This window comes from Eschrichtius robustus, chromosome 10 (genome assembly GCF_028021215.1).
Source record: "Eschrichtius robustus isolate mEscRob2 chromosome 10, mEscRob2.pri, whole genome shotgun sequence".
Classification (NCBI taxonomy): Eukaryota; Metazoa; Chordata; class Mammalia; order Artiodactyla; family Eschrichtiidae; genus Eschrichtius; species Eschrichtius robustus.
The window spans coordinates 14,233,651-14,248,934 of record NC_090833.1 but is presented as its reverse complement, the minus strand read 5'-3'; the positions used below and the strand labels follow the sequence as shown (position 1 = coordinate 14,248,934).

At 49.7% G+C, this 15,284-nt stretch overlaps 1 protein-coding gene across 6 annotated transcripts in view; it reads right to left on the bottom strand.

The window, feature by feature from the left end:
- Positions 1–15,284, bottom strand: part of CDK5RAP2 (CDK5 regulatory subunit associated protein 2) — a 182,187-nt gene that overhangs the window by 127,538 nt on the left and 39,365 nt on the right. For 5 of the 6 annotated variants that reach the window (XM_068552134.1, XM_068552136.1, XM_068552135.1 and 2 more), the window contains 5 exons: positions 12,080–12,203; positions 9,249–9,403; positions 4,707–4,869; positions 2,806–2,859; positions 1,844–1,963 (listed from right to left, as the gene is read on the bottom strand). In XM_068552134.1, coding sequence (XP_068408235.1) covers positions 1,844–1,963; positions 2,806–2,859; positions 4,707–4,869; positions 9,249–9,403; positions 12,080–12,203 — 616 coding nt within the window. Of the gene's footprint in view, positions 1–1,843; positions 1,964–2,805; positions 2,860–4,706; positions 4,870–9,248; positions 9,404–12,079; positions 12,204–13,842; positions 13,896–15,284 lie in introns of those variants that run through there. The other variant, XM_068552139.1, reaches the window with a different exon arrangement.

Here is a 15,284-nt window from a genome sequence, read left to right as displayed (position 1 = left end):
TCCTGCAGCCGTTCCTCCTGCCCCCTTTGTGCACTCCTCTCCCTATTCCTGAAACCTGCTGTCCCCTGCGGCCCGACGCTCAGCCTCCTTTCCCACCCCACGCTATCCTTGGATGAGTAGATCAACACTCAGAATTTTCACTCATACCTGTATACGAGTGACTCCCAGATCTATACCTCCAGGCCTGGGCCTTCTCCAAGCTTTAGATTCGCATATCTAGCTGCCTCCTGGACTTCTCACCTGAACGGTCCATGGGCTCCTCAAAGTCGGGACCTTCTAAACTGGCCCATCACCTCCAGTGACGCCCCCATCTCACCATGATCCTCCATTTTCTACGCTTTTAAGGGAGGTGGTGGCACCCCCATATCCCCAGTCATGCAGCCAGAAGTCACCCTTGACTGCTCCTTCTCTCAAGTCCTACATCTAATCATCAAATCTCCCCTAATTCACTTCTACTTTTTAATTATTTCTAATTGTATTTCTTGAATAAGCCCCACCCCTCCACTCCTACTTACTGTGACCGCTGCTCCAATTCAGTCTTTCTGAATTAGGGGGCTCTCACCCCAGCTACTGGCCTCCCTGCCTCCGTTCTCGTCCTTCTGCCATCCCCTTTTCCAGTACAGCCCCAGGCTGCTCTCGGATGCAAATGTGACCACACCCCTCCGCTCAGAGCCTTCAGTGGCCTTGCTACCCTCTGAGTTCCACCACCTCCGCTGCCCCTTGCAACCTCTCCAGCTTCTTCTCTCGCCGCACTTCAGCTCTGCACTTGATGCTCTGAGAACCTCAAACTGTTTTGTTTCCACAAACACACAAGGGGCTCTTTCCTAACGTAAGGCTCTGACCAGCATTCTCCCCTCTGCGTGAAATGGCCTCCTGGCCTCCGCCTCCCTTCCCAGCTAACTCCTAGTCCTTCTTTAAGATTCAGCTCAGACGCCTCCTCCCGGAAGAAGCACTCCCCGCTCCCCGCATCCACACCCTACCCTGGACTAGGCCCCCTTCCCTCTGCTTCCACAGCCCCCTGCACTTCCCTCAGTCACAACACCTTCACGCCGTCGTTTTTCCCTGCTAGACTGGCAAGCAGAGCTGTGTCTTCTTCTCTGTATCTGTGCCGAGGAGTTACTGAGACATAACTGATGGCTATACTCGTGACAGGAGAACCGCAAAGAACCGTGAGCCACCACCTTGGATCCCAAAGGCAACAAGCCAGGTAGCAGAAGTCAAGGGCGACTTTTGGCTGGCATGACTAGGGATACGGTGGTGCCACCAACGCAGACAAGAGCAGAGAAAATGGAGTAGGATGGTGAGATGGGGGTGGCGATGGAGGTGATGGGTCTGCTGAGAAAGTACCGGCTCTGAGGAGCCTGCAGATCACCCAGGTGAGATGTCGCAGTCATGGCCTTGCCTCCCAAAACTCCTTTATCTCGATTTTCTGTTGTCTCTCAAAAGATTAGACCTACACTGTCCAATATGGTGACAAAAGGTCACAGTTTAAAAATGTTAAATACCTCCTTGCTATTTCTGTTTTATTGATTACATGTTGACATGATAACATCTGGCACATATGTATTTTAAAGTTAATTTCACTTGTGTCTTTTTACTTCTTTTAACGTGGCTACTAGAAAATTTTAAATTATATACATAACTCGCATTATAGTCATACTGGACAGCGCTGAATTAGACTCTACAAAAGAACTTCTAATTGACTACAGGACCCTTTCCCCACTTTCTATACTCATCTCAGCTCTCTTATAAACTTTTTACCTAAAGCTAAAAATTCAGGGTAAGACAGGCCTGTCACAGAAGCTAATAAAGAAAAGTCTCACTTCAGGTGTATCAGACATACCTCTTTTTCCTTCGACTTCAGTGCCATGGTTAGACCCTGAATGGCTTTATCCCTCTTTAAACTATTTTTCTTTTCCGTAGCAATTTCTCTTTCCTTCTCTCTCAGGTCCTTCTGAAGTGCCTAAATTAGATTAGAAAAAGATTCACTAAGTTGACGCATTCTAACCAAAATGCACTGTAAATGTATCTTTAAGAGCACACTCAAACGCAGTTATTCTATCACTCCTGTCAACCTGTGATTAATGTTTCCAAGTAGAGCTGAGAATCGTGGCATCAGCTCCAAGTTACTGTTCTACCGCTCGCGGCAACAGGGCTGGGTGTAGGAAGGGGATCAGATCAGTTAAGACGATGACAGCTACGCCCGTGGAAAGGACTCCAGTGCCTTCTGGAATTTGAATACAGTCACAGCAGAGCTTTTGAAACCGTGCCAGGTTATTTAGGGGAAATAACAGATCATTAATTTCACTCCTTAATGCTACAAAAGCCAGCAGAGAATTTGGTTTGACGGAGACCGAATATATGCATTTATAGTCTGAGTTCATTTCTAAAGATATTCACCGCTGCCTCCCTCCCGGGCTGTTGTGAGAATCAAATGAGATAATGGACGTGAAAGCACTTTCGACGCTGGCAGGCGCTACACAAATGGCGGCCGCCGTGACTAGGGGACCCTGCAGAAGTGGCTTTGCGATTGGCCTGGCAGGTCTGAATCCTTGCTACACCTCTTCCAACTCTGCGACCCTGGGGACGGAACCTCACCTCTCTGAGCCCCATGTGTTACACCTGCAAAATGGGAATGCCTACTCCACAGAGTTACCGCAAAGGTTACGAAACCCTCTCTGACACACCTAAAGCTTGACTCAATGAGAGACAGCTACCGTCACACAGAATTATCTGTTGCACTCAGAAGAAAGCAAGAGGCAGGGATAAATCCTCAATACGTTTGTAAAAACTGTATCAACATACCTGGATCCTCTCTTCAAAGCGATTTCTCTCCTTCTCCTGCTCCATTTGTGCAGCCTAAGAAAAGGCATTCATTGGTGCCCGGAAGGGACCCACAATCCAGTAGCTTCCCCAGAACCGTTAGAATGAACACTGCATTTACTTTCTATTCCCCACCCCACTGCTGAGGAACTCATGAAAACAAGCATCCACTCCTGTCTCACCGGAAATCCACCCGAGTTAAGAAAATGTAAAGACAAGCAACCCGCACTGGCTGACCACCAGCCCCACGGAGCGTGAACCAAAGAGCTACGGGACGGTGCAAAAGCCACTAAAGCACAGCGCCCGGGGAGCGAGAAGGGTCAGGAGGAGGAGCAGACACGGGCTAATCACAGCCAAAAACTAACCGGTGAGGCTAGAGGGTTCGCTGCTGTGGTCGGGACGAAGGAGATCCCTGCTCCACAAAGCGACTGAGACGTTCCATGAGCACTGAAACGTCCCCTGGCGTTTAGGGACCACACGCGGCAGCCACCCTGGGTCCAACCAGGACCGGAAGGCCACTACCAGGCCTGCCTGCACCTCCAGGCCTGCCCACCCGCTTCAAAACAGCTGGGCATGGAGGCGGCCTAGTGGGGGGCAGGGGTCCAGGGGGGGCTTTGGGGTCCCTACCAGCGACCCACCTCTTGGAGCCTGGGAAAATATAACGACGCCTCTGAGCGCGTTTCTCTACCCGACGAGGGGACCGTGATCTCTGCCTTGCAAGGTGCCGGGGTTAATTGAGGTGCACGCTGACACCCTTCGAGTGCTGCCAGGCCTGATACAAGTTATTTCCCTTCCCCACTCCCTCTGAAGTTTCCGACTGAAGGTGGCCTCAAGTCTGACTCTAACCACAGAGACAAACCAAACCCAGTGGGTGCAAACAAAGTTCCCGGGCATCGACAAAGTAACCCATAGGAAAACAGAGGCGCTCAGGTGTGGACTATTTTTTTTGTTTGTTTTTTTGGTTTTTTTTAAAGGTTTTGTGGTTTTTTTTTGGCTGCGTGGCTGCATCGGGTCTTAGTTGCGGCACGCAGGCTCTTCGTTGCAGCACACGGGCTTCTCTCTAGTTGTGGCGTGCAGGATTTTCTCTCCTCAAGTTGTGGCGCGCAGGCTCCAGGGTGTGCGGGCTCTCTAGTTGTGGCGTGCGGGTTCCAGAGCACATGGGCTCTATAGTTTGTGGCACGCGGGCTCTCTAGTTGAGGCGCGCAAGCTCAGTAGTTGCGGCGCATGGGCTTATTTGCCCCGGGGCATGTGGGATCTTAGTTCCCTGACCAGGGATCGAGCCCGCGTCCCCTGCATTGGAAGGCGGATTCTTTACCACTGGACCACCAGGGAAGTCCCTGGACTGTTTTTTTTCAACCGACTCTACATGAACACGAGACTGGAAGGATAAAAAAAATGCCAGGGCCCCCGACAAAGGAGGTTTCTGGTAATTCCTCAGCAGACAACAGGGAGCTAATATTTTGAAGGCCACTGTGCGCGAACCCTGGGGACTGAATGTGCATCCATTTCCCACAGGGGGATCAGGTCTGCTAATTAAAGTCCCCCTCCAAGGGGCTTCCCTGGTGGCGTAGTGGTTGAGAGTCTGCCTGCCAATGCAGGGGACACGGGTTCGAGCCCTGGTCTGGGAAGATCCCACGTGCCATGGAGCAACTGGGCCCGTGAGCCACAATTACTGAGCCTGCGCGTCTGGAGCCTGTGCTCCGCAACAAGAGAGGCCGCGATAGTGAGAGGCCCACGCACCGCGATGAAGACTGGCCCCCGCTTGCCGCAACTAGAGAAAGCCCTCGCACAGAAACGAAGACCCAACACAGCCATAAATAAATAAATTAAAAGAAAGTCTTAAATAAATAAATAAAGTCCGCCTCCATGTCCCGTCACCTCACCTCTGTCTCTCTCTCCTCGTCTCCCCTCACAGCAGCAGGAAGTCCTTGGAGCTCTCCAGATGACACGTTTTCATCTGGAGATGCCATCTGAGATTTCTCCTCTTTCAGGCACTGAATTAAAGCTTCTTTGCTCTTCAAAGACAGCTTCAACTCCTCAATCAGTCTGAAAGAGAACAAAATTTAAATATTAATTCTAAGCTGTCCTCTTAGCTCAGTGGAGCAGGAGGTAGGAAACAGGGCCGGACATCTTCAAAGTAGACGCGTCCAACGACCGAACATAAACGGAACCGCATTTTGCAGGTGGGAGATTTGGGGCCAGAATTCGCCTCCAGCCCGGCCCTGGTCAATCCATCCTCTGAGCTGCCAGACTACGGTCTGATCGAGTCACACTCCCGCTCAAAGACTTTCATTGGCCCCCACCATCGACAGCAGTGGATTACGAATTTGGGGGCCGGGGGGGTGGCAAGAAATCTCTCCCAAAGTAATCTGTCAGTGAGACTCAACAAACATGACCAGTAAAGCAGAACGGTTCCAGTGAGCGTGAAAACCAGAGAGCGTCTCGCCAAGGTTTCCCAGGGCAAAGTCTAAAACAGACTGGCTTCCAAAATAAAGGCCAAACTCCTCAGCAAGGCGATCGCGGCCCTGTCTTTTAGGGCCTAGGAGATCAGAGGTGCTGCTGATGGCGTCCGTCTCGCCTCTCACAGGAGACGGTCACCCTCTACATGGGCTCTCAGAGCCTCCCTCCCAAGCCTCTCCAGAAGCCGGGCGGCCCTGCGCACACCACTCCCTCTACCCAGAATGCCCTTCACACCTCTGCTCCCACCTCCACCTGATACACACCCATTCATCCCGCCCCCACCAGTGAGGCGTTACCTCCCCTCAAGACCCCAGAGGCCCCCTCAGGAAGAGCTGAGCACACCCTTCTCCGGGCCACCGAATTAGCCCGACCACGGCCAAGTTACTTAACCTCTCTGAGCCTGCACTGCCCCGGCTATAAAGTGGCCATAACTTGCTTATGTGGAATGGAGATAAGCTATTTAAAATGCTGCACAACTCCAGGCACATAGCAGAACGCAACAAGTAACAGTGGCTATCTGGCTATAATTACTTGTTTTTTAAACACTGAGCAATTAGCATTTTGTCAAAGGACCCTCAGAAGAGTCTCTCCAGCTAAGCCTAGAAGGCAACTCAGTAGGGTAGAAAGAGCAAAGGCTTGGAAGTCTGAGAGAGCTTCCCGAGCTCCCAAGGTGAAGGTGAGGAGTGAGCGAAAAGCAGTTAAAGCGCCTAGCAATGCGTATTTGAGCATCTGAAAATTTGTGTCCACCCAAAATTCCTACACTGAAATCCTAACCCCCAAAGGTGATAGGATTAGGAGGTGGGGCATTCGGGAGGAGATAAGATCATGAGGGTGGAACTCGCATGAATGACAGCACAAATGGAGCTCCAGAAAGATCCCTCACCCCTTCCGCCAGGTGGGGATACAATAAGAAGTCTGTGACCTGGGAGAGGACCCTCGCCCAAGCATGCTGGCGCCCTGATCTCGGACTTCCGGCCTCCAGAACTGTAAGAAATAAGCTTCTATTGTTTGTAAGCTACCCAGTCTGTGGTATTTTGTTATGGCGCCCCAAAAGGACTAAAATAATTGGGCACAGAGGGAACCAGGCAGCACCAGCGCGATACCCCCACAACTTGGAGGAGTAAGATTGCCCTCTAGGGGTTCAACTTTGAAATCATCACACAGTCAACTGGAGAGGTAAAAAGTCACCAAAGTATGCACTTAAAATGGATGTGTCGTGCTGTGTGCAACTTAACACTTCGATAAAATTGATTTGCTTTAGTTACCTTAAAGCAAGTTCTAGACAGGGATGGAAATGAGCAGGGAAGGCCTGTGGGGACTGTAGCCAGCCTGGTGCACCGGCCCGCCTAAGGGGGCAGCCTCAGTCCAGCAAGACCCTGGCCCAGTCCTGCCACGCCTTCCAGGTTTTCAAGAGAAGCTGGAAATCTAGACTTTCACGTGAAATTAGGTTTGTTTGGTTTTTTTTAACATCAGCAACAAATTCCATCTTTTCAAAGTACTGTTTGGGTCAAATAAAACATGTCTGTCGGCCATACTGACCTGCAGGGCTCCTCAAGGCTGACTGTCTTAGAGATACGGACTAGCTGTAAGGTCCAGTTGAAGGAAATCAAGAAGCTAAAGCATGTCCCTTTGAAAAGGGTGGCGGGAGGCCAGGACACGGGCAGTGCCTGTCCTGGTGAGGGCCCTGCTCAGCGGCGGTCAGTCGCCTGGCAGATCTGGATCCAGCTCACCAGGGCGTGACCGAGGGCCCCTGCTCCATCCAATTCACTCACACCTCTGACCTCAAGTTAGCTTCCTGGGCAGGCCTGCCTTCAGGGAGGGAACACACTGATCCTAGGCCCAGGAGAGTTCCACCACAGAGGGCCACACCCAAGCGAGCGGGCAGAAACCCAGAGCTGGCTGCCGGGAGTGTGGCGGAGGCACCCCTATCCCTGAGAGACGGGTGCACCTGCAGGACTGACGCATCAGGTTTCGGTGCCTCCCCAGCCAGACCGGTAGGAGACCCCAGGAGCAGGCAGCCTTAGCGAGGCCCCGACCTGATCACCCACGTCCATGGCGGTCCCACTGCCCGGACCACAGTCGGTACTCAGCAAGCATTAACCCTTCCCAAAAAGGGCTCCCTCTTCCAAAACGATAAGCAGCCAAGCTTCTACAGCGTATGCTAGCAGGGACCAAGGCTGCTCCAAACTGTGCCTCGCGTCCCACCTTGGAGGGTGCCTCACCCCAGGCCCAGAACTCTCCTCCCGTAAGCTCTCCCTGCCCCACACCCAAGCAGAGCTGATCACTCCCTGGCTTTTGTCACAGCCCAGACCTGGAACTTACCTCCAGCACCAATCGTGACTTTCTGTTTTCAAAGCGCGCCCCCTCCCCCACATGGGAGCTCCGTATCAGGAAGGCAGTGTTCACCTCTGCGTTCCTGGCGCCCAGCCCGAGGCTAGGCTCAGCAGCTGGTGGAGGAAGGAATCTGCGTCTCCTTTAATTCAGGCCTTACTCCATAGGCCCAGCATCTCCTGGACTCTCCTCTTGGATGCCTGCAATCCCTCAACCCAGTGTGTCCCAACTGAAAGCTCATCTTCCCACCTCCTCCACCCCAAAACATCCCCCTTTCTCCCCTTTTCCCACAAACTCAGCAAACTGCCCTACCACCCCACGGTTGCTCGTGCTCAAGACCTGGGTCAGGGGGACCTCTGCGGCCTTTTCCCTCATCCACAGATCCAGCAGCCATCAAGCCCTTCAAGCCATCGTGCCAACCCAACCTTCCCAGCCTCTCTGCCTGCTCTTCCCCAACCCGAGTCCTGTCACCTCGGTCCTCGCCACCATCACCTCTTATCTGGACTTCAGCACCATCCCCCTGCCAATCCATCCTCCAGGGGGCAGCCAGCGGGATCTCTCTAAATTTAAATCTGATCCTGTCATTTCTGCCCCCACCCCGCCCCCATCCTTAGCTCTTCTGTGGCTCCCCACATGCCCTGAGGACAAAACCCAAACTCTACCAAAAGGCCCACAGGACCTGCCCCACCTTCCCTCTCCCCAGCTCCTCCTACCGCCCCCCCTTCCAGAACACAACACTCGGCCAGGCTGTACTCGTTCAGTTCCTTGATCACGCTTTAGAACAACTTCTGTCGACTTCCAAACTAGCTTGGCTCTTCAGTGGATGGGCCAGAGGTTAGCTGGAAGTCTCACTTCTATTTAGTTAACTCAACCTTCCACTTAGTAACCACCAAAGCAAGGCAAGAGTATCAAAATGCAAGAACGGTAAAGAATTAAACCTCCACTCTCTCCTGACCAGTTTTGATTCAAAGTTTGGTTGCAAGACATAAAGGGCATTGAAGATTGCCGAAAAGCCGTATGGTCCACCCACTTCTCTGGACCAAATGGCACACGTTTTATTTCTGGACGATTGAAGAGCTCTGTACTTGGTCTACACTGTTTTGGTCCCTCGCACTCTACTAATCTGGGCCCTCAGCCTGCATTAAGAGATATGATGGAAAACGGGTCACAAAAAATTCACTAGTATTTTACTGTGGGGATGGAGTCACTTACTGTTCCCTTTGGGAAAATCTACAAGAGCAATGTCTCTCTGACAATGACAAGTAAAACTGGGCTTCTCCTGAGTTACTAGCTTGTTTTGTCTTGCGAGCAATGTGAATCTTATGTCCATCAAAATTGTTTTTCCCTTTTTCCTTTGGCTACCAGGAAGCTTATAGCCAAAACCTGAATGCTAAATTTAGTATCTGAGTAGAACTTTTCAGCATGAACTTCTGTCTACTAATTCTATCTCTGTCCTCATATCACTACCCTATTCCTTTCCCTTTCACCCTGATTTTATCCCTAGTTTTCTCACTATGGGGAACAAGTAGAAAAAGAAGGGGAAAAGGGTAGGAAGGCAACAACTCTTTCCGTTTTTTTTGGCTCATGCTGCCAGATAAATGGATGTCAGAGCATCAGAGGGGTAAGAGCCAGACCTGTCCTTCTCTTCCAGGACCAGAGCCATCTCCAGATCCCCCTCGTGCATCTTCTTCATCTCTGAAAGCTTGTTTTCCAAGCTTAACCGAAGAGCCTTCTCTGTTTCTGTTCCAGCAAAGGCCTTTTCCAGCTCTGCTTGGGCGGCTTTCACATCCTAGAGTTAAATTAAACGCATTTGATGCCATTTTTCAATACAATTGGGAACACTTTGAAAGGAAATTGGATTAAAATATAAATATTTATGACTTTTTCTCCAGCACATTTCCCCTCCCTGAATTGTACTACACATGGGGAGAATCAGTAATAAATACATTCACCAGCCATTTTTCCCCTCTTGTATCCTGAAGAGTAATAGGCATTTCCAATGGAAAAGACTCTACAAGACCCGTATTTTGGGTTTTGAAAAATCCGATCAATATTTACTGTTTCAATGAGAACGAGGAGAAATGTGCCTCTCAATACCTAAACATACATAAATTCCTAGGAGTCACCATAATCTCCACACAAATTCATCCCACACCCCACTGCCCCCTCACTATTTTTAAGATAATGACTACACAACTCTAAAGTGCATTTTCTGTACCTCCAAGGTGATTTAGGTGGTAAAAAACTCTTATGTTCTTCCTGAGAGCTCAGAGAAGCCAAAAAGGAAATTGCCTAAATCACGCAGGCACTGTCTGTGTTAGGGAAAAAGGTCCTGGTGCTCAGGAAAGTGACCGAGTAGTAGATGTGAGTCTCCAAGCCCTCATGCCACTGCCTCTGACTGCATCATGAAGATGAAAGGCAAATCGAACTGGATTCAAAACCCAGCTCTCCCACCACTTATCTGCTGGGTGACCTTGAGTAGTCCCTTAACCTCCCTGAGCCCGTTTCCCAACCTGTAAGACAGGGATAACCACTGTCTCAAAGAGTTGCTGGGAGACTCTGTCAAATGCCCGCTGCGTCACAGGAAGCTCAAAAAACGCCGGCTTCCTCTTCCCTGCCCTTCCCTCCACGGTGCCTCGTCCACCACCGTCTCCCCAAGAGGGTGACAGCCTGTCAATATCAACGATAGCTGGGGAAAACCACTTCCCCATATTCTGAGACAAAAAACCAGCAAAAACTATTATTTACTGAGGGCCTACTGATGCCGGGCTTTGAGCAAGGAGCTTTATTTATACGATCTTTGATCCTCACTCGATCCTAGAAAGTTACATACTGACAGAGAGACTCGACCAGCCCAGAATGCAGGCTCTACAGCCAGACCACCTGGCATTTACTACCGGGGTGACCTTGCGCCAAGTGACTTGGCCACTCTGTGCCTGTGTCATCATGTTTTTGGTTTTGTTCTTAAAAAGGGATAGTAAAAGTATTTACCTCATTCGTTTACTGAAGGGATGAACTAAGTCAGTGTATGAAAAGGCTGAGAAGGGTGCCTCAGACATGGTAAGCCCTCCATAAATCGTTAGTTCACTGCGGTTATTACAATTACTATTGCAGGGCAGACAGCACTGGCCTCATTTCACAGATGAAGCAGCAGAGGCGCGGAGAAGGCAAATGTCTTCTCCAAGGTGACAAGCTAGTGACAGAGCAGGGATTCAGCCCAGTACTGTCAGTCACGCCGCTACCCTAAAACCTGGGGAAGCACTTACCGGGAAAAATAAGATGACTGAAACAACAGATTAAGTCTCTTAAAAGTCTCAGAATTACATTTTAACTAAAGTTCAGAATTTGGGCTCAGAAGACCCTCCTTTTGGTTTCAGCTCTACTGCTTATGACCGAGACTAAGTCTCCCAGCTCTCTGAGCCTGTCTCCTCATCTGTAGTTTGGACCTAGGATCTACACACCCCCATGGGGCTGATGTGAACATGACAAATGGAAAAGACCTTTATAAGCTGTAAAATACAGTACAAATGAATCTGCTCTTTGTATCTAGAAGTGCTTTGTGGTGTCATTTCTCCTCTTATCTGCCAAGAAGAATCAGGGTTTTGGGTAGAGAAACAACAGACTTCAAAGATCAAGAATTTAAAGGAACTGGTATCACTCGATGACGAGCTTAATATGGAGGAAAGCTTTTCAGCGTCTAGGAGATAAAGTTTTTTGGCCAAGGAGCGTCCTGACTCCCACCACAGGCTGAGAATGGGGGGAAAGAGGAGCTACACAGAGCGGCTCCCCGAGAGGAAGCAGGCAGTGGGCACAGGTGGGATGGAGGGATGGAGGCTGGGCTCTGGGGACAGGGGCTGCGTGGCCACGCATGGCCTACGAGTCAGGAAACCTGGCTCCAGGCTTAGCTGTGTTAGGCGGGTCGCCTCCCCTCTCCGGGCCTCAGGCCTCAGCTCCCTCTTCTGTAAAGTAAAGGAACTAAACTAGATAAAAAGAAGGGTGGTGTTGCAGTCAGGACACAGGCTGTAAAATCAGCTGTTGTAATTTAAATCCAGGACTAAACATGGACTATTTAGTATTTCTCTCTGTACTTCCATGTCCTCATCTAGAGGATGGAGACAATAAAGGCCAGCGTGCAGGGTGTAAGGGTATAAATTCCATACGCAAAGTGCCTGGAACGGGGCTGGAGCCCAAGAGGTGCTCAGCAAGCGGGGGGGCTCTTGTCTCTGCTGAAACCCTGACAGTTTATGAAAAGAGGAACAAAATTCTGCCAACTCGGTTATGAACCCGCTGTAAGAAACACGTTCTCCTCAGGGCTTCCAGACTTGCCTCTTCTTTTTTTTTTTTTTTTTGGCCACACTGCGCAACATGCAGGATCTGGTTCCCCGACCAGGGATCAAACCCACGCCCCCTGCAGCAGAAGCGCAGAGTGTTAAGCACTGGACGGCCAGGGCAGCCCCGGACTTGCCTCTTCTAAGAGGAGCATCCTCCTGGTTAGGAGCTCTTCGACCTGCCGCACCTTCTTCTGAGCCTCTTGCTTCACCCGCTGCATTTCAGAGCCGCCCCCTTCGGCGAGGCTCTCCACTGCTTTCCTGCGAAAAGAGGCAAAGGCGTAAAATGCACACGAGTGACAGTCAGATGGTGATTCCAACCGCTCCTCCAAAGAGACGAAGAATATTTGTTGGTCACTTCTCCCACAGACCTGTGCTGAGCTTTTTTTTTTTTTAATTAAGATTTGTAATTCAAAAACACAGATAATGCAATATATAAGTGTATCAAGCCAACCGTGCAGTATACCTTGAACTTACACAATGTTATATGCCAATTATATCTCAATTAAAACACATACATATAGGGGCTTCCCTGGTGGCGCAGTGGTTAAGAATCCGCCTGCCAACGCAGGGGACACGGGTTCGAGCCCTGGTCCGGGAAGATCCCACATGCTGCAGAGCAGCTAAGCCCGTGCGCCACAACTACTGAACCTGCGCTCTAGAGCCCACGAGCCACAACTTCTGAGCCCGCGTGCCACAACTACTGAAGCCCGTGCGCCTAGAGCTCGTGCTCCGCAACAAGATGAAGCCACCGCAAAGAGAAGCCTGTGCACCACAACAAAGATCCAAGGCAGCCAAAAATAAATTAAATAAATAAATAAGTTTTTTTAAAAAATAAATAAATAAAACACATATATATGATATATACATATAGTTTGCATACTATCCAGTGATTTCCTTAGGGTCAACTCCTAGAAAGGGAATTACTAGGTTAAAGGATAAGCTCGTTTTTAAGACACTCGACAGCTATTGCCAAATTCCCCACCACGAAACTTCCGATAAAGCACACCTCCACCGGTGGCAGGAAAGGCAGAGAGCTGGTGTGACAAACCAATGCGCAAGGAGCAGGAGACAACGAAAATAAACCTGAGGGTAAAGGTCTTCTGTCACTGGAGGGGGAAGCATCTCAAACACAGCACGACCACTCTGCGAGCACGAGCGGCAACTGAGGGCCTGAGGAGAGGAGGTCACCCACTCTCCACGTTCCTCCACCACCTCTAACATAAAAGGCAGACTTCACATCGCCGGGCATCGTGGAACATTCTCTCTGCTTGACCAGCATGGTGGGGCTGGCCCACCAACACCAGACACAGCTCTACAACCACAGACGCCTTTCATTTTGGTTCTCGAAAAACAGTGTCGGATGTGAATTTGTGAGACACAGACTCAGAGCAGTTCTCATCAGATTTCTAAAATGACTGCGGGTTTCCAGAAGGCAGAATAATGAAGGAAATGGCTCCACCTAAAGCTAGTTTTTCAAAAAAACTGCAAAAGGATAAATCTATTCACCACCAGCCTCCCATGCCCTACTTTAAGGGTATATAACATTCTTCCAACTAGGGGCCACGTGATCAGACACTCACATGTACAGGCCATGTGAATTTCTGACTGAGAACAATGGAAAGTCAAGAGGGCCATACTTGCTGTCTCGAACATGAGTCGCCTGCTAATAAAGACTTTATTCATATCTTGTTTCCTTTCACCAATAAGCCTTCAGAAGGCCCCAGTGTCATGATATCATTTTAATGGAATTCAATGTGAACAATTGGAAAGAAAGAACAGGGGCTCTGAGGCTGAACAGATCTGCTTCCAAATTTTGACTCTATTATGTCCTCAGTGTGACTCTGGGTAAATTACCTCTTACACCTCAGTTTCCTCATTTGAAAAATGAGATGATTACCTCTCAGAATTCATGTGCTAGCACATGTGGTGGTGGCCGTAGCGCGGTGCCCTTCCTCTCTGATCTGAGTGCTGCCTGCTAGCCTGTTGTCCCCGAGGCCACCGCAGCACTGGCCCCTGCTGCGCTGCTGTAAGAGGCCTCATTCCACCCCCTCTGCTGGCATCTGAGCTGAGAATGGATCCTCTCTGGCCAGAACTAAGACCACATGGCCACCTCCTGATTACTGCTATGAAACGTCCTCAGAAATGAGCCGCCACCCCCTCAGCTCATTTCCTGATCGGTGCTGTCTGGAATTCACAGTGATGCACAATCACTTCCACCACTCCTCAAGAGGCATTATACACGGCTGGAAGATTTCTGTACTAGAAGCTTCTGCACTAGAAGCTTCTCCCTCCTGAGCCTTGGACACAGGATTTTTCCAGTCCCAAGTTTCCACTAACCACCAGAAATGTTTTAGCCCTTGGGCTTTATAGAGACTTCTCTAGAAAATGGCCCGCTCGACTACCTCCCGCTCCCCCCGCCTCCACCACCCAGCAAGTGCAGATACACCGGCTCCCTCCTATCAGCCCAGATCAAACATTTCTGCTTTGCAGTCTGAATCATATACGTTGTCAAGGGGCTGACTACAATTTTTAACAAGTACTGGTATTATTCAGTTTGGCTGCACTTTAGTTATACCAATAAAATATATTCCCAATAACAAATGTTCCAACTCTTCATTTATCATCTTTGTATCTCTGCAGCAATAAAATTTATACTCAGCAGTATGGCGCAATTTTCCCCTACTAATGGAATTATTGTTTTTGTTTGTGTTTTAAAGCCACAGAGACAAAATTTACTCCCGACAATATGTCTGCTTCTGTTTTTAATGTCCCCTTATTGTAAGTGAGAAATATAATAATAGAACGCCAGCAAACTATATATTTACTCCAGAGCAAGGCAGAGCGAGCTCCAGACCAGGCCGGTCCGAGTTCTGTTACCAACCTGGGCAAGACTTCCTACTCCTCTGAGCCTCAGTTTTCTTTTCACTCAAATGGGAACACTGGCTGCCTCAAATAGCTGTCGTAAAATCAACTGCGATAAAGCATGTCAAGTGCCAGGCACAGGGTTTGGGGCAAAGCTGGATCTCAGTAAACATTCGTTCTCTCCTTCTACCCTTTCTCTCTTTATAAAATCTGGGGCAACAGATGAGATAGACAGCAAGACCTAAGGAGAGGAAAGGTTTACAGAAACTGGTCTAATCCAGCTTTCCACCCAATACAAACAGAACTTTCTATGAACACCACCCTCGCTACCCTTTCTAACCCTCAACATTTCCTCTGGACTCTTTCCATTCTAATTATAGTTCTTTAGGAAAAGCAGGGGCTTTTCCTGTGACAGGTGCTGGGCACTTCGGGGTAAAGAAAGGCACCTTTAGCAGACGTGTGGTGGACAGAGCGCCT